Consider the following 17,746-nt stretch of genomic DNA (forward strand, 5'->3'; position numbering starts at 1 on the left):
GCAGAAAGAAAAAAGACAAATAGTAGAAAGACACAAGAGTAGATGACCATGAAACGTGGCGACAGACCTTATTCGATTCCTTGAACCTCTCTCTGCAAGGGATTATTAACTTTTTGACGAACAGAATGCGATATTGCCAAAATGATGTTTCTCTTTCCCTCGCGCCCTCTAACCCATGTCACTGGCATTTATACAATCACCTCCCCATTCCCACCACTTCCTCCGTTGCTCCCTCCGTTGTCGCCTTCCTCATCCAGAGCGGCGAGGTACAATCCAAAATCGAAATCTTGTCCTATGCCTGCTAACGCATCCAAATCACTCCCCGCGTTCGCATCCCCCCCATGGTTATCTTCAAGGCTGTTGTTGCCTCCAGGTCCGCCATTATTGTTTCCCATCCCTTGACGATTGTTGTCGTTTATCCCGCCGAGCGCACCGAGGCCCATGCCCATGGCGAACTCCATGCCCATGCCACCCAAACCCATGCTACCTAAGCCCATGCCAAAGTCCATGTGAGACATGGAAAGGTCGTTGGGAAGAGATATTTGGCCACTGGCAGGTGTTGTAGAAGGCAGCGATAGTGCGCCATTCGCAGGGGTGGAGGTTGATGCTGATGGTGGAGAAGGGGTGAAACCATGGGTGGATGCCGAATTAGGATTAACGTCGGTGACAGTTATTACATTGCCGTTAGGAGATAGATTCAATGATTTAGGTGTGGGGACCTCCCGCTATCCGAACATTAGCGTTAAACATAACCGTTGTTCATTGTTCATCGCACTCACCAGTAATTCCTCCTTGGGCATTTTCGGTGTCCTACTGACTTTTCCCCCTCGTCCAGTCGTCTCCTTCCGTTCTTTCATCTCTCGTGCATCAGTCTCCGCATTTGCACCGCCACCAGAAGCTGGTTTTGGTGTCGTAGTGCGCGGGGGCAACATCTCTTTAGCTTGGTTCCGTTTCTCACGTCTTGTAGGATTGCGTGGTGAAGCCGAAACAGGACGTGGCGGTGCTGTGCCAGGTATGGAACGCATCTACGTCCAAGACTTTCAGTTTCCAAACCTACTGTGTATGTTGAAGTTCACATGAAACTTACGGGATCATTAGTAGCATTAGCCCCGGATGTTACAGGCCCCGCTGCTCCGGCATTTGGGCCTTGCTGTCCCTGGCCCGCTTGTCCTTGCCCGAATTGGGACATCCCAAACGGACTTGACGGCTTGTTTTCCTTCTCTGAGTTCTTCCTTTTGCGCTTCCTTTCTGGCGGCGAGGGCTTGTTTGCAGTAGATGTTGTAGGAGTCGAAGCGGATTGAGATGCCGAAGAAGAGTTATTTGTTGACTGATTCAATGATCCGGGTGTAGGTGCAGCCTTATTTTCCTCCTGAGGCTGCTGCTGTTGAGAAAGCTCATAAGACTGGTTGCGAGTCATAGTACCGTTGGGTCTACATGTCATCTTAGTCAGTTGTTGCGTCACGTAAGTAGACCATGTTTACTCACCTCATGTCTGGATACCCTTGCGGGTGCACAGACTGCTGATGCGGCATCATCGTGTATTGCTGATTCTGATGCAGCTGTCCTGGACCCCCCTGGCCTTGATGTTGCATCTGAGGCGTTTGCTGTTGAGATTGCTGAGCACCCATCATTGCTTTCCGCTGGTTCTCTTGGAGAGTTAGCTTATACGTATGTATCAAGCGTTGCTATCAAGCCATTATTTGCTGTCCTTCTGTTGCGATACTAACAATGGAATGTGGCTCACCTTTTCCTCCTCATCCATTGACTGTGGATCTTTCCCACCCAGCCCCAGACTCTGAGCACTATAGTTCATTACACCATGATTGACATGCCCGAGTCCCAGCCCCTCCCACATCTGACTGTTCACCGCCTGTATGTGCTGTTGTTGAGCCTGGATAGCCTGTTCCCTTTGCTGAGCTGCTTGAGCAGCGGCTTGAGCTTGGGCTTGTTGCTGAGAATGAAGCAGCTGTTGCTGTTGTTGGGCTTGCGCCTGAACTTGGGCTTGGGCATGCATTTCAGCCAGAGATTGCTGGGCACGTTGTTGAGCAGTTTGTACATTGACCGACTGATTTTGAATCATGTGTTGTTGCTGCTGAGTCGGTGTCATGTGCGGATGCTGTGGCTGAGGCATATGTTGAGCATTGGGGTGGTGCGTATGTTGATGCGGATGTTGTGTCTGTCCCGGTTGAGGTTGATGAGGATGTGCTTGATGGCCCTGGGCCGGACTAGGTGCGGTAGTGGGGGTCTGGGAGGGGTCGACGTATCCCTGGGTGTGACCTTGAGTCTGTGGCTGGGGCTGAGGTTGTCCGCGCCTTGTACCCGGTGGAGGTCCGGAAGACGGTATCCGCATCTGACCATTGGCCATAAGACCACTGATAGGTGGCCGCATGGGCTGGCTAGGGGAAGGCATGACACCCGGATGAGGTTGCTGCACCATGTGTGGTGAAGGATTGATGGGGGAATGACTTGAGGTACGCACAACAGCAGGCGGTTGGAGTTCCATTTGAGGTTGGGGTTGATACATGGTGGGCTGAGCTTGCTGATCTTGTCGAGAAGCAGGTCTTCCTATGGCTGCAGGTGAGCTGGTGGGCGCAAACTGGAACCGCTGCTGCTGTTGCTGCTGCATCATTGCATGTTGTTGTTGTTGCTGTTGTTGTTGCTGTTGTTGCTGTTGTTGTTGTTGTTGCTGTTGTTGTTGTTGTTGCTGTTGTTGTTGTTGCTGCTGTTGTTGTTGTTGCTGCTGTTGCGGTTGTCGCTGTTGTTGTTGTTGCTGTTGTTGCTGTTGCTGTTGCTGTTGCTGTTGCTGTTGTTGTTGTTGTTGCTGTTGTAGTTGTTGTTGTTGCTGCTGATGTTGCTGCTGTATTTGCTGCACCTGCTGTTGAACATACTGATTCGCCTGCTGGGGAGACAGACCCATTGCTTGAGCTTGCTGTCGAAGAGCCATGATTTGCTGAGAAGTGAAAGCAGGCTGCGGAGGTTGATTGGCGGCAGTTTGTACGTTTTGCGCGGTGTACGTGACATTGTTAATCATCTGATGTTGTCGAAATGAGCGCATCCTTGTCATGCACTAATTACGATCTTGTCAGACAGGTTCCACCAACGACTTCAAATGACTTGCCTCGGTGTAGTAACTTGGTTGTATGACGGCTTGTACGCCTCTTCCTGCACTGAACAGTTCCAAAAAAATATTCCACCATCTACGCTGAGTCAGAAATGTGAAAGGTGCGCTTCAGACAATAACTAACTCATATAAAACACCTTCCCTAGCGTTGACAGGGATCCCCCCATCATTCAGACCTGCTTCCATGTTGAACTGAGCAGCAGTCCCTGAAAATCCATGCTTTACCAGGTAATCATGTACATAGGCTTTCAAACTGAGATCTACGTTAGCAAAGCCATTACCACGAAGGAGAAAGGGGGAACGTACGCATGATCCGCATCCCATCTCACAGGCCCTTGGTTTGAGTTAGTTGCTCGAGACATTGTCGTACCCGTCGACATCCCTAACCCATATTCTGCTTGCTCCATCTGTTGTGCATGTCCCATTTGTTGAGCCATCCGTTGACCTGGACCTTGTCCTGGTGCGGCCCCAGGCCCTGAACCTTGAGGCTGACCGAGTATTTGCGGAGGCATTTGATGTTGAGGAGTGGGCGTTGAATGCGGTAAATGGGATGGTTGGAGTTGATGTTGATGAGAGATGGGTTGCGGTTGTTGGGATTGTGATTGTTGAGGATTTTGTGGTTGTTGACCAGAGTGTTGTAAAGGGCCGGCCATGGCGTTTTGCATCCACGCTGATCCACCCGCCATATTTTTCGGATGAGCCGGATTGTCTACTTGAACACCTTGTGGCATTCCAGAGACAGCCCTTGCGGAACGGGGAGACATCTGGCTCACATGCATACCAGGCGCTTGTTGAAGAGGATGAGGGTACGCCATGTCGGGTTGAAACTGGTGGTCCATATGTGGTGAAGGGGAAGGATGGTGAGGGGATGGCGGAACGACACGTTGGTTAGCCTGTTGTTGTCCTGATTGAGCAGCTCGGGTTTGAGCCTGAGCCTGAGCCTGAGCCTGAGCTTGCACTTGAGCTTGAGCCTGGATAATTTGCTGTTGCCGTGCCTGTGCTTGCTGGAGAGCATGCTGCTGCTGCTGACTCAATGCAAGAGTATTCATACCAACCGGTCTTACCATTCCATATTGATGAAACTGCTGTGGGTTCTGTGGTAGTTGCTGTTGCGTCTGAGCTTGAACTTGGGCTGCCTGTTGAATCTGTTGTTGCTGCATATGCTGAGACATCATCTGATTTTGTTGTATATGATATGGTGGTTGAGATTGACCGTGAAAACTGGCCTGAGGTGGATGGGGAAGGGCCATAGTATGGCTGTGATTCTGTAAGCGTAAGTCTACACACAGGAAACGAAGTCACCACGACACTCACGATGTGCCCTACGGGAAGGCGGCACTCTTCCTTCGCCTTTTTCTACGGTGTATGTCTGCGTATTTTAACTCTCGCGCTGTTGAAACCCGAGAGATGGCAAATGTAAAGTAGACCGGGATCGATGAAGCTGTAAACAAAAAGGTGATTGCGTAAAAGATAAAGTATTGGTGTGTATGCTCGATGGCGTCCACAAACAAAAACAATGTCAACGGAGGTCTCAGACTGCTGAGCGCTAAAACGAAATCTTGCGTAACAAGTCTTTTAGGGACCACTTGCTAGCTTATCCACTGTTGAAAGCGTGCAATCTGATATGTCGAGTAGATAATGAACGAGTCCAGGGGCAGAGCATAGAACAGCACGCATGCGAGGGATCGCAAAGTGACACCGAAAAAACAGTGGGAATGGCAAGTCGGACGCCAAAGGAAGAGTAAAAGCAGGGTACACCATCAAGTGATGTAGTGGGGATTGACCAGCGAAGTGACGAAGCAAGTTCACAACGTCAGCTCTTGTAATCGCAGATAGCATACTTGACACGCACCAAACAACGCTGCCTTCTCTCAGCCTTCGTATGTTCTCTCCGCTTCCTATCTGTAGGAGTCTCGTCGGCCACCAAACCCTATGCTGGAGACTAAGCTTCAGAGATCGTAATCGAACTCGCGGATAATCGTTGCAATCAGCCGCGAAGATCCGTGCACTCTCTGTGGTCAACCGTAATACGGAATGAGTAAATCGGAAGGGTAACGATTGGTGAAAGCGCTCAAGGTGGTTTCGGGGCGACAAACCACTACTCGTGAAGTGCGGTACAGAGCGGAATGGGAAAGGAGTGCTTGATACTTGAAGGGCGGAGGTTATCGCGAATGTATGATGATATCGGCCGGAAGTGATTATCGGCAAGAGGATGCGTGCTGGGAGCTCTTGCCGGCCTCCTTGCTTCTGTGCAAGTCTACCACTTTTATTTAAGATCGAATAGTGGTGGAAGAGAGTGAATACCGGAAGATGGGTTTTTTCCTGTTGGATGTCCGAAGCCGGAACTGGGCGAAGAAAGGTGGAGACCGCCCCAAACGGCAAGTGCGATTCGATTTTGAGATTTGAGCGGTGGGTGTTTATGCTTCTGCCTTTTGCAGCCTTTCTTTTAATCTGTTTTAACATGCGTCTACTGTATCGTGCTCGATTGCACTTGCATCCTACTAATCTCATATCGACACCATACATATTCATACTGCACGAATAATTACAGAATATGCTACAATTGCTCTGTATATATATATATATATATAATATATCTCCGCAAGCCGCACAATCAGTATACCCCGCTCTTCCTCTGATTCTTTCAGCGGCAGTAAATGTTCCGGCCCTGAAAAGGCATCAATAATTGTTGCGTCGTCGGTATACAGAGGCCAAGTCTATCCAGTCATGATTATATTATTTGCATTGACTGTGAATAACAGTCACTTCGTCTAGTATGTATAAGAAGTCCAATAATGGCTCAGTCTGCCATAATAATAGCAACGATTATTAGCAACAGCTTGAGAATTCATGCTCAACAAAAGATGCGCGGAAGGTAAACCACGTACCGTGCATTAGATCAGGGGAATTCCAGCCAGTTCAGCTGATCGGCAGACATACTCTTTTGCTGATTTGCCGCTTTCGGTAAATTTCAGCTCGAGCTTCTCTTGTCTCATCTTCGAGTCTTCGCGTCAACTTGCATCTTTGCTCAATCCAGACCCATGCAAGGACGCAAGCATGCAACCCGCATTATTCCACCGCTAATATTATGGGCTCAGCTCTCGACTTTTGCTGATCTCGATATGTACGTACATTCCCGAATGATCCCGAGTTTTTCAAAACGGAAGCTAGTGTTGTTGTCACACATGATGTCAACGGCACTCAACCAACAAAATCTACATTTTTTCTCGCATGGATGAGTGTTCTTGGTACGTAGTGGATTGGGTGTATGTGCGTTACCTGCAGTATCTATAAGACGCAGTTATCACTGGACATTTGGCCTTACCAACTTGGGGCGTCTGGTAGGCTGTCGTCGAGTCTCCGACTGTTATACTTACTACTTATGTTGCTTTGCCTTACTGACGTTGCCAACTGTGGACTTCCATCTTTTATCAGGCTCTTGCCTCTTATATCATACCGTCGGTGCATAGCTTGCCGTGGTCTAACCTGAATGTTTCATGGAACGCCGAACAGTTTTCGATGCGAGGCGTTTCGTGCCGCAGAATACGAAAGTCTGTGCGTTGTGCGTTCAACCTGTCATGATACGACCGCTAGGCTTCGGGAATGTGCGAGCAGCAGCGCTCTCGAGCAATTAATGAACTATATGGTGTATGGGTTATTATTCATGACGCATCAAGCACCAGACTATAATCTGCCTCTTTCTATCAAAACCCCCCCCCCGCCTGATGTACCGTAGCAATATCTTTGCAGACCATGAGCTCATAATAACATTCACGAAAGCATTGTAATTTGTAGCGGTTATAAGGGCCCGTCAGCAGCTAATCAATAATGGACGATGAGATGGAAGAAGGAAAAAGGCAACCACCCATTATTCAGTCATATTCAACGTGGCGTTCAGCATTCCGTCAAACATGTACGAGCAGCGGCTTTCTCAATCCGTTCGTTTGAAACCTCAGGCCTCCTCCACATTTTAGACTAGTACCGTCTATGAGCCCCAGGTGCCCCAAATAAGGCACATTTTGCGGCTCTTGTCTCTGCACCTACTCCCCGGCTTCTTCTGATATCTGCATTATTCTTGCTCTTTTCACTCAACCTTCGATTCGTCATCTATCAAAAAACCTGTTGCTGTATATGCATGAACATCAAGAGATGTATACAGGTATGACAATAAGCATTCAAGTCCCAAGTTCGGCGAACCGAAACGTGGCTGGTGTGGGCAATTTTCGAGCAATGACATTGCTGATTTCGGTAAAAGATAAATAGGAAATTTGAAATTGAATACATAAAAGATTTAATTGAATACCCCTTCGTTCATCGAATGGTAAGGATTGGTTTCCCGCGTTGCCATTCCTCCTTGGCCTTTCAAGATCTCATCATCAGAAGATCTACGACTTAGCTTCGGGGTTAGGCATAGGCGATTTTTACAGTTCGCGAAACTCGAGTCATCCGACTGGAAAAGGTACATTTTCTCATGGCTCTTCTTCCTTCATTTGATGACAAGCAAACTTAGGAGAGGTTATGGACGAGCTGAGGATCAACACTCACAACTTTAACTTTTGTTCGTCGAATTTCGATCTCAGGCGCAACAGACGGAAGAGTCTACTTGTAACGCTTGGTGCAAGGGATGACAACAACTCCGATCCCTCACTTATATATGCTTGGCTTAACAAAATGCAGTACGTACCTGTATGTGCCCTCACAAAGTATGAAACCCCATTTTTTGCAACGTATCGTCATGGCTTTCTATCGTCGGGCCTTGCACATTTGACATCTAGCCATTAAGACGTCCCTCGAAGAGAAACCGACTACCTGCTTGAAGATCTCCTCAGTATTCAGTTTGGACGGCATTCGTTTAGCTTATTGGTAAGTTTCGCAAGCAGTCAATTATTCAATTAACAATCTTGGAACTTACTAAGATTAATGCCATGCAGGATTTCTACCCATGGAATATTGCCATGGATTTAATAACTTCTTATTATCGAGCAGGGGGCGGTCTTAGAAGGCGGGCTAAATACCGATGCTGGATACAGCACAGGGCGCAAGAGAACGGCGAGGCGGCTTCAGCATCAAAAGTGTTGACAATACCTTCTATACGAGTCTCCACCGGGATTCAATGTCTGATCGGGAAGCCCGATGTCAGCAAAGGTCGTTGGATAACGCGCCATTGCGGGACATCCTGCATTTTCCAAGAGGTGCTAGTAAATTCGTATCGTCGGACTAGTTAGTACACCAGCTATCCTTTAGCGGACGAAATCCCTGATGAAGGTCGTCGGGGTAGGATATATGATGATGTCTCCATCGGAGAGATTCCACGCTCGCGTTCATAGGGACGTTGCTTCTTGATCCTTCGATGTCGGCTCTCCCTATTGTACCGAAGAACTCGGTAAGCGTTGGATTGTTGTTCATTCACTAATCGGGAACGTGAGCATTTCATGTCGGTGTCCTTCATCGACGCACTAGGTCCTCCTAGTAGACAGATCCCATCGAAGACAGATTCACCCGTACTCAGCTGTTGCAAAAAGAAGATTTTCAACTCGGATCCATCTACCCCTCCGTCTCCGAATACCGACGTAACGTGCATCTGGAAGCGGACTATTATCTGTGTGAGATAGGCTCTCAACATTTTACACTGATCCATCGAAGAGGTTGTGTGGATTATTTTTGTACTGGAGTGAGCAAATTGTCAAAAGTATACGATTCAGACCATAGAGCGTTCTACTACTGGATGATATCGGCCGGATCCGAGGAAAGCGACACGTTCAGTAGCGGACTTGATGCACACCTAAAACAGATTAGATTAGATTAATGGTGTCGGTAATAAAACTACAAGGGGCGAGAGGTGTAAAGTTGTCCAGGCCGAAAAAAGGCTGACGGGAAAGGGTGTATAAGAAACAGACTGCGAACACCTGGCATAACAAGCTCGACGAATGCATACTAAACATCAAAAGTGCGCACAATACATTACATAATATACGAAGCCTAGAACAGTCTCCTGACAGGTTCGATAATGGCTCCAGGCTATAAGAATTGTCAGCTTTTCGAGTGAATCCAATGTCATGAGCCGAACTTGCCTTTTTGACAACCCTGGGCAGAGTGCCTCTCTGGAACCCGCTCCTACTATTCCATTCACTACCCACTGGCACTTCAAAGCTCTTCTCATACTGCTCCTTGCTCGTGTAAGGATAAGGCAAGTCCTTGAGCTGGAATTGGGACGCCTTCCTGTCCTTCTTCTCGGTGATGATAACATTGGAATGGGCAAAGTCCTTTCGGGCAATAGGCTCGATACCGGCCGTCTTGACGAGGAATTTCGGATTGGCTTTGCGCTTCTTTGCACCCTTACCGCCCCATGATCCCTAAAATATTTCTCTTCCGTCAGCCACCTAGAATAGCTTGGTTTTGCTTCGGAAGAATATGAAGCTTACCCATCCAGGGAGTGAGGTATCTTCAACCTTTGGAGCATCCGCCTCAATCTGTCTGGCCTTTTCAGTCGCAAAGTCCTCCACGACATTATCACCCGCAAACGCTTCAGCAACAAGATCACGTTGTTTGAATGCTTTAACGCCGCTGGCAGGAAGCAAGTCTGCAATTTCCTCATCTTCTTCCTGTTCGTCCGCTTGGACCGCCGCAATCGCAGCAATAGAGGTCTTACCCTTAGTCTTACCCTTATTATTTGAGATATCCACTGATTTGGTGGCGATGGGTGCCTCCACATCAATATCAACCCTCTCATCCTCCTCTTCATCCTCTCTTCTCTTGCTTGCCTTCTTGATAGCTTTAACAGCCTTGGTCTCGTCGTTAAGCTGGGATCCAAGTTGGGCGTGACGTTTTCGAGAGGGGCCGGAGGAGTTGGTAGCGGTGAGCCACGGATTGGAGTCTACAGGAGGGGGAGAAGGGGCACGGGTAAAGATGGATTTGGATTTGGATGCGGGGACGGGGTCTTGGACTGAAGGAGCAGGAAGAGCTGGTGATTCGGAAGCGCCGGTCTGTGAAGAGGGGTATCAGTCCTTTGAACTACATGGGCTTGTGCGAGATAACTTACGCCAGGAGTAGGACCGCTAAACTTGAGTCTTCCTTCATTCCCACCAACATTAACAACGGCTGGCTCCTCATCACTCTCGTTACTACTCTCTTCCTCTCTTTCGCCATCCTCACCAAAGAGCTCGATTTGCATACGAGCATCCTTCTCTTGCTCTGCGACTTCTTTCATCCTCCTTTCTTGCGCCTTTTGCATAAACTTCATTTGCATGAGACCCTTTTTGCCTTGAGCTTGTGAGGCCGCACCGGAATCAGAGTTGAGCTGAGCGAGCTGGTCAAACGCCTTGGCCTTGACGGTTTCTTCATCTTCTTCCTCGTCTTCGCTCTCTTCTTCGGAGGATGAACCCTCATCCTTACCCTGAATCTTCCTCAACAGCTTCTCCTTCATATCCAACATTGCTTCCTTTGCCATCCTCTCGTCATCATCAGCTTCACCACCGACCCCCCTTGCCCACCTGCTCTTCGCGCCATGTCTCAAGGTTGCTCGCTCCTTTGCTCGCTCACGCTCAATCTTCTCTCTCTCAATCTGCGCCGCCTCGGGATCAAGCCTCTCGAGGTCCTCCAACGCCATCCCGGGGTTCTCCTTTGCTGCTCGTTTCCTCGCAAGTTTCCTAAATGTCTTGGACTTGATCTTGGCCACGCGCTTAGCTTTGGCTTCAGCGCGGAAAAGAAGTTCACGCTGGTATCGAAGTTCAGCTCGACGAGCTTTAATTTCTTCTTCCGTCATTTCACGAGCTTCCATCTGGAGATCTTCATGCTTCGTGAGCTCGTCCTCTGTCAGGTTGGCCTTTTTTAAGAGTGCTTCGACGGCAGATTCCATTTCATTTTGAGGCTTGAAACCGGCAAGAATCTCGCTGGAAGATTTGACGCCACCGCGGTCCTTTGCTTGGAGAGGGAAGGACAAGTGTTCGGCCTCTTTGACTCGTTTCATCAAGGTAGACCATTTTTGGCCTTCAGTTTTGGTTTGGGCGTAAGCGGCCTCGCGGTCAAGTCGTTCTTGTTGGACGGTAGGAAGAGGAGCAGCAAGAACACCGCCCTTGAGGACTGACTTGGTAGTGGATGGTTTGGAGGGTTTGATAAGAGCAGAGGCGGAAGCGAGAGAGGGGTGGGATGAAATGAGAGCGGAGATATCCAATTTTTGGTCTAACGGCATGGTTTAGCGTTTTATGCAAACAGAGCGGGATATTTGACAAACTTACTGCTCTTCAAAGCTGCGTCATCCTTGATCTCTTGCCTAAACTTGACAGGCAAGACCCGTCTCTTCTTCTGCTCAGCTGAAGAATCGGCGTCGGTCTCTGTAGCTTTGCGTTTCTTGTCGGACGCGGCGAGTTGGTCGACAAAAGCGTCAAGGTCGGCAAGCGTGTCGGGGTCTTCCTCTTCCGCTGAAAGTTCCGACAATCCGTCTTCGTCTTCGTCTTCATCCTCATCCTCATCCTCATCCTCATCCTCGTCATCATCCTCATCCTCATCCTCGTCATCATCATTATCCTCGTCTTCTTCTGCAGACTCAGGAGAGATAGGAACGGTTGAATTATTGGCAATTTCTTTGGGGGCTTCACCGTCGCTTTCATCAAGATTGACAGTCAATGGTTTCGCAGGCTGTAACAACTGTCAGTTTTCCGGCGCCTTGAACCATAAAAAGTCGTACCGACTTTTCTGACTACGTCTTTTGCCTTCTTCTTCCCTTTTCCCTTTTCTAGCTCTTTAAATACATCTCCCCATCTCTCTTCGTCACTTCCATCACTCTCCCATGCTTCGTCAGAGTCCACTTCACTTTCTTCGCTATCCACTTCTTGAGGCCCTTCAGAAGCAATCATCATCGCAACTTTTCGCACCCTCGCCTGCATAGATTCTTCATCGTCTTCACCATCATAATGGCGTCCCTTGGACGACTCCTTGGCCTGTTGGAGTTCTTCGTAACTGAGCGAGTTCTGGAAGGCGGATGTACGGTGGCGTTTGGGGAGAGACGGGAGGTAGGTGTATGCGTTGGCGGGGTCAAGCCTTTTCTTCTTGATCACCTGCTTCTTGGGCTTTTCTTGTGAAACAGTAGATGCCGTGAATGGCTTTGATTGTCTCGCCATTTTGCTTGATATGAGCAGCTAGAAGGAGCTCTGCAATCATGACCGTCTGAATGGTCTCAAAAAGTTGAGCGCCGCGGTGGAGGCGCAAGGCACGCTGCAGATTACATAAACAGAGCTGTCGGGTGCCACACGGGATAATGCCGTATTTCCGCGGGCTTTCGGATGAGGTCTCTTGCGTAGCCATTCAGCAGCGAGAAGACCTTACACCACAGACAACGCTGAAACACAAAGTGAGTTCTCCCCCCCCCTCCCCCGCCCCGGCGGCCGTAGGCTCTGACACACCCTCCTCCAGAAATGTTCGCCTCCCGACTCACCCCTGCTCTCCGTGCCCTCCCCCGACAGGCTTCTGCCCTTCGAATCGCTCGACGTGGGTACGCCGAGGCTGCCACCGACGGCAAGTTGCAGTTGAGTTTGGTCCTCCCCCACCAGGTGCGTTGGTGTGCAAGAAAATAGAGCGGTTTTCCTTTGCTGATGCACGGACAATTCTTTGTCTTCATCGTCGGTTCTGGTCGGTCTTTTGTTGGTCGGTTGGTGTGTTGGCGTTCCCGGTCCACCATTTCATCGCGATCTTTCCCTGCGCTCTTGAAAAAAAAACACTGCTCTATTCGGTTCCAAACGATTTCCCCGCTAATCATCAATACGTCCTTTGCAAAAACTCCAACTCTTCAAATTCGTCATATCCGCGTACATGTACACGTACTCCTGCCCGCCCACCAATAGTCCCTCTACTCTTCTTCCGGTGTCATTCAAGTCAACATCCCCGCCGCTACTGGTGACATGGGTATCCTCGCCAACCACGTTCCCTCCGTCGAGGCTCTCAGGCCTGGTGTGATTGAGGTTATCGAGGAGAACGGACAGCAGGGCAAGAAGTGGTTTGGTGAGTGCACGTTTTAGGGTTTCGCGGTGGTACCGTTGGTTTTGCAAGGATTGCGAGGTTTTGGTGGGTGCATAGGGAAGAGAAAGTACAGCCAGTACATTTTTGGGTTTGCGCGTGATAGGACAAGGCGTAAAGGGAACCAAACAAGTTTTCAGATGCTACGGGAGGGTCAACCAGCATCTCTAACGCGCTATGTTTGCACCAGTGTGCTCATGTCGCGCGTCAAGAGAGGAGAAACCGAACGTTTCCTGGTTACGATCGTCGCAGAGAAATGAGAGGAAAGGAACCCGACAGGAGGAATCCCCATCGCGGTGGCCCAAGCGTCTTAAGCGTCATTTACGCCCACTATCTTCTCGTGTTTCGATCCAAACCGAGGTGCCGAACCACGCGCTAATGCCTTTCTCAGTTTCCGCCGGTTTCGCCACCGTCCACGGCAACAACGCTCTTACCATCAACGCCGTTGAGGCTTACTCCCTTGACAAGTTCTCTCCTGAGGTTCGTTTTCTATTCCCTCTTCCCATCTCCCGCAAAAGCATCAGAAAATCAGAAACTGACGTTCTCCCCTTTGTTTCGTACAGAGCATCAAGTCCGCTCTTGCTGACGCTAACCGAGTCCTCGGCTCAAACGCTCCTGAATCTGAGAAGGCTGAGGCTAGAATCGAGGTTGATGTTTACGAGGGTCTCCAGGCCGCGCTTTCCAAGTAAGCGTAGCTATGTGAGAGAGGAGGCTGTTGGGGGAAGCGTAGCAAAAAATGAATTGAAAATGATCATCCAACGACGACAGCGACGTGTGTTATGCGCGAGATATTGGGTATTGAAGTAGGGGCTACCTTTGCACCTCTATTCTATCTGATGTTTCAGCAATCATTAAGCACCTGCCCTTAGATAAGGAACGGAGACCAACGTCGCGCTATTCGTCTTCAATACGCACCTAATCATTGATTGCAGCCATCTTTTGACTTGTTTCGTCAAAGATAAGGCAATGCAATGAGGCAATACTTGTCGACTAACATTCTGCAGGTCGCTTTGAGGTCGCTTTGATGTCCGCAAAAGTCTCATAAACATCTCTATCATAACATGAGCTCACGTGGCAAGATGCATCATCCACTGAGCAACTTCAATTCTATCGTCTATCTAGCGCTATACATCTACCATAATCATCTCCATGTCTAGAGTAATCATTCTGCAATCTTTCTGCCATTGCCCTCACAGCGTCATATATCGAATCAATCTCGCTGTTTCTGCTTGAAAAGCGTTTTTGGTGGATTTTGTGCCCTTCCGGATCAAAACCGAGATACACATCCGGTCGACAACGTCGTCCCTCTTTCTGGCCATTTTTGAATGATGATGGATCCAAAAGTTCAATCCTAGCTTGCTCTTCGGTGCCAGAACCAGCGCAAAATCGAGAATGACATTCCGGATGATGGAAACGTGTGAGAAAAGTCTCTTCTCCCAACAGACCGATTCCATGTTTAAAATCATTCCTGCCGCTCAACGTCGTGAGTGTCATGGGTACAGCAGTCAGGGGGACGTCCTTGGGGATACCAGTTTCCACTTCTGAGAAAGGATCAAGGTATGCGAAATTGTCAAACATGTCGAACATGGTGGTAACTGAAGCAAGTTGAGAGTTACAGGGTATATCTGCCAAGGACGGTCGTGTCCCCACCTTGAAAGAAGGGAGCATAGACAGTTCTACGCCGGACGCCCCAATGCAGGTCGAAGAACCGCATAGAGGGTCGTGCCACATCTCACTCCCATCCCATCTGTAAATCCTCGTAACCTCAGTCTTACCGCCATCATCATCGTCGTCGCCGCCGTCGCCGTCGCCCTCCCCGCCATTGCTCTTGCGGTTGGGCGTGATGATAGTGATCTCGGTGATAGGGTAAGAGATCGGTACTCCGCTGGGGGGGATGTTGCGACCCCAGACGAGACCGAGACCTCGGAATGCAGCTTCACGCGTATACGCATCGACTGACTTTGATCTAGATCCTGACTCGTCAGTAGGTTCGAGTTGACGTACGATCAGTGCTCGTTGGCCGTTTGGCAGCCAATGTGGCTGCTCCCAATCTTGGTCTTCGATTTGGCTAGCTGCTGATGCTGTCGCTGTAATAATGTCCCTACAGGATTTTGTGGATGGCGATTGTTGCCTGCCTGTTGCCGTACCGTCACTGGATGTAGTCGATGGTGTTTTTGTTGTAAATGAGAACGTCATTATATTGTTTAAGTGATAACGAGGAAGCTTGTGGGAAGCGTTTGCTTGATCGTCCTGGAGTAACTTTCTTGTCTAAAAAGTTTGTACTTTAGTCTTCCCAGAGATGGGGGAATCAGCTGTACTTTTAAATGACTGTGTCGGGACTCGGGGTTTGATCATCGATGTGGCCCTCTATTGTATGCGACGGACTTTCCTCTTAGATAAACAAAGGAGAAATCAGCAAGGATCCTTCGATTCTCTCTCGTTACGATCGGTGTGGAACCAAAGTTCGGAAATAGTTTTTGAAAAGGTCACAGTAGGCGGTGACGAGTTTTATGTAGCAAAGGCATTCATTATAATTTTTGGTTCTTGGCCTCTTTTGGATCCGTATTAGAGAGTCCTGTATACGACATTAGAACACATGGTGAATCTGTCAGCTCGCTTTTTCGGAAGATGAAATTTCATGTTCAAAGGAGGCCGAGTCTCGCCGTTGTTCCAACTACCGGATCCAAATAATTCCACATACATCTGATTAGATAAAAGCAGTATAAACATCCTTCTACCATCGAGGTTTCTTGCTAGACGACAGCACAGCTTTCTTGTGGCTCTTCTGATAAGGTTTCCCATTTTCTTCATTCACCTCATCGATATATTGCACCGGAGGCAAGTTATCCAGCCACTTCTTCGCGCCCATACCTCCTTTACTGGCCTGTGCCTGGAGGAACTGACGATGTTGAGCGGATTGAATGTTAGGGAATAGAGCAACTGGGGGTTTGATGTCAGTTGGTGGCTGAAGATCGTCGGGAATAGGGGTACCAAGGTCCCCCCGCGGAACCTTCTCAAGAAGCGAATTGATATCAAGTGATTCGCCAGCGGGAATGACCTTTGGATGGCTGGGTGTCTCACATGTAAGGAAAACCTCCTTTCTCAACACATGATCAATGTCGACTGCCGAGAAGAACGTGATGCCCTGCGGCATATCGTCGATTCCTAGGTTGAAGCAGAATAAGGCTCTGGTCCAAGCATTCGCAACTTGTAGAGCAAGAGCTGTCCGATAGCGGTCTTCTTCCTTCGCGAGATAGCGGACTTCGTCGTGCACAGAGATAAGATAACGAGCTTTGATATCATACTTCTTGATAAGATATTCCATAGAGACAATGAGGAGGTGGAGATAATCGACACCAGATGACTGTACAACCCAGTTCACTCGCGAAGGAAGATACGAGGCGCTTTCTTCTAGGTAAGACTTGCGAAGAGCTCTGGTTACACCACAGCCAAGCGCTGGGGTGGTTGGTCGATCGCTAAGTGCAATAGCTTCGAGGGTGTTAAAGAGGTAACTTTCTGAACCTCCGTGCCAGAGCGATGGAACAGATGCGACAGGAAGGTTCCTTGCTCGAAGAGCTTTGGCACCTTTGGTCGACTTATACAAGTTGTCGGCCAACTTCCCCGCCGTCTCTTTCGTAAGCTTCGAGTCACCTTGTAACAACAGTTGTACGGCGTGCTTTTTCCCCGCACCATAGATTCGCGAATAATTGAAGACCTTGGCCGCATCTCGAGAGATACCCAAGATACTGGCGGTTTTTGAGTGCAGATCTGTTCCTGCCGATTTGTTTCCTTCTAGGGTCATCCATCCGATTGCAGTCGCCCCATGCATACCAAACTGCGAGTCTCCCATAACACTAGAGATCCAGAGCTCTTCGGAATCGACGTCTGAACCCACAATAGAATAGCCTGGAGGGGCTCGGACCATAGCTTTGAGTTCGGAACCTACACGGTTTTTTTTGGCATTCGAAGCGGTCAACCAAGTCGCTTCAACGGCTCGGCGAGTGACAGTGCCCATGGTAATGACCTGAGGTAGGATCATACCAAATTCCTGATCCCTGTATACAACCATTTGATCCATTATCCTCTCTCGTGAACTGATCCAGTAGCTACAGAATGCGTTCATATTTGTTGCGTCCGCTGCAGCTTTTGCAGCGACGTCGTCCCCGCTCTCTGCCGCCGCCGAAGCAAGTTCTCCGGACTCGATGGCTTTGACAAAGCCCTTGGACAAGGGGTTGCCGACATTCTTGCCCTCTCCATCTTTGTGCGGTAGTCGGAAGTAAACGTGATCGTCATCCTTGGCAAAGACAGCATCCGGTCCCTCTTCTCTGAAAGAAACGGGAAGCCCTCGAGCCTTCGCAATACGTTCATCCTCCTCTTCGTACACTTTCCTTGGAAGACGATACAGCCACTTATGTTCTTTACTATGCACTAGCGGAAAACCTTGCCATTGAAGTCGCAAGAGAAGAGGTGCGATTGTTTTTTTGCAAGTAAGGTCGAGTTCACCAACCGGAAGACGGGAGACTGGTCCTGTGAGATCCCAATACCATTTAGGCCAAGTGCCATGGTTGGTTTTGGATTTCTTGATTGATGAAGGTCGCAGACTAGATGATGAGGAAG

At 49.0% G+C, this 17,746-nt stretch overlaps 5 protein-coding genes across 5 annotated transcripts in view; 1 reads left to right on the forward strand and 4 right to left on the reverse strand.

Annotated features, from left to right (window-relative positions):
- Positions 1-188: 188 nt before the first annotated feature.
- CNBB5330 (hypothetical protein) lies at positions 189-4,371 on the reverse strand (the record flags this gene model as incomplete). The annotated part of the gene is made up of 8 exons (XM_771914.1): positions 189-725; positions 780-1,025; positions 1,088-1,430; positions 1,486-1,685; positions 1,745-3,067; positions 3,115-3,202; positions 3,246-3,374; positions 3,428-4,371. The coding sequence occupies 8 exons, from the start codon at positions 4,369-4,371 to the stop codon at positions 189-191; spliced, it is 3,810 nt and encodes a 1,269-aa protein (XP_777007.1).
- Positions 4,372-8,913: 4,542 nt separating this feature from the next.
- On the reverse strand, positions 8,914-12,237 carry CNBB5340 (hypothetical protein; the record flags this gene model as incomplete). Its single annotated transcript, XM_771915.1, has 5 exons — positions 8,914-9,474; positions 9,544-10,104; positions 10,161-11,299; positions 11,356-11,755; positions 11,809-12,237. The coding sequence occupies 5 exons, from the start codon at positions 12,235-12,237 to the stop codon at positions 8,914-8,916; spliced, it is 3,090 nt and encodes a 1,029-aa protein (XP_777008.1).
- Positions 12,238-12,531: 294 nt separating this feature from the next.
- On the forward strand, positions 12,532-13,818 carry CNBB5350 (hypothetical protein; the record flags this gene model as incomplete). The annotated part of the gene is made up of 4 exons (XM_771916.1): positions 12,532-12,666; positions 12,958-13,114; positions 13,521-13,609; positions 13,693-13,818. The coding sequence occupies 4 exons, from the start codon at positions 12,532-12,534 to the stop codon at positions 13,816-13,818; spliced, it is 507 nt and encodes a 168-aa protein (XP_777009.1).
- A 418-nt stretch (positions 13,819-14,236) lies between these two features.
- CNBB5360 (hypothetical protein) lies at positions 14,237-15,325 on the reverse strand (the record flags this gene model as incomplete). The annotated part of the gene is made up of 1 exon (XM_771917.1): positions 14,237-15,325. The coding sequence occupies one exon, from the start codon at positions 15,323-15,325 to the stop codon at positions 14,237-14,239; it is 1,089 nt and encodes a 362-aa protein (XP_777010.1).
- Positions 15,326-15,863: 538 nt separating this feature from the next.
- The window catches only part of CNBB5370 (hypothetical protein), a gene marked incomplete at both ends in the record, with an annotated part of 4,521 nt that continues 2,638 nt past the window's right edge, over positions 15,864-17,746 (reverse strand). The window contains one exon of the mRNA XM_771918.1: positions 15,864-17,746. This exon is cut by the window's right edge and continues 30 nt beyond it. Coding sequence (XP_777011.1) covers positions 15,864-17,746 — 1,883 coding nt within the window.

Source organism: Cryptococcus neoformans, chromosome 2, assembly GCF_000149385.1.
Source record: "Cryptococcus neoformans var. neoformans B-3501A chromosome 2, whole genome shotgun sequence".
NCBI classification, from domain to species: Eukaryota; Fungi; Basidiomycota; class Tremellomycetes; order Tremellales; family Cryptococcaceae; genus Cryptococcus; species Cryptococcus deneoformans.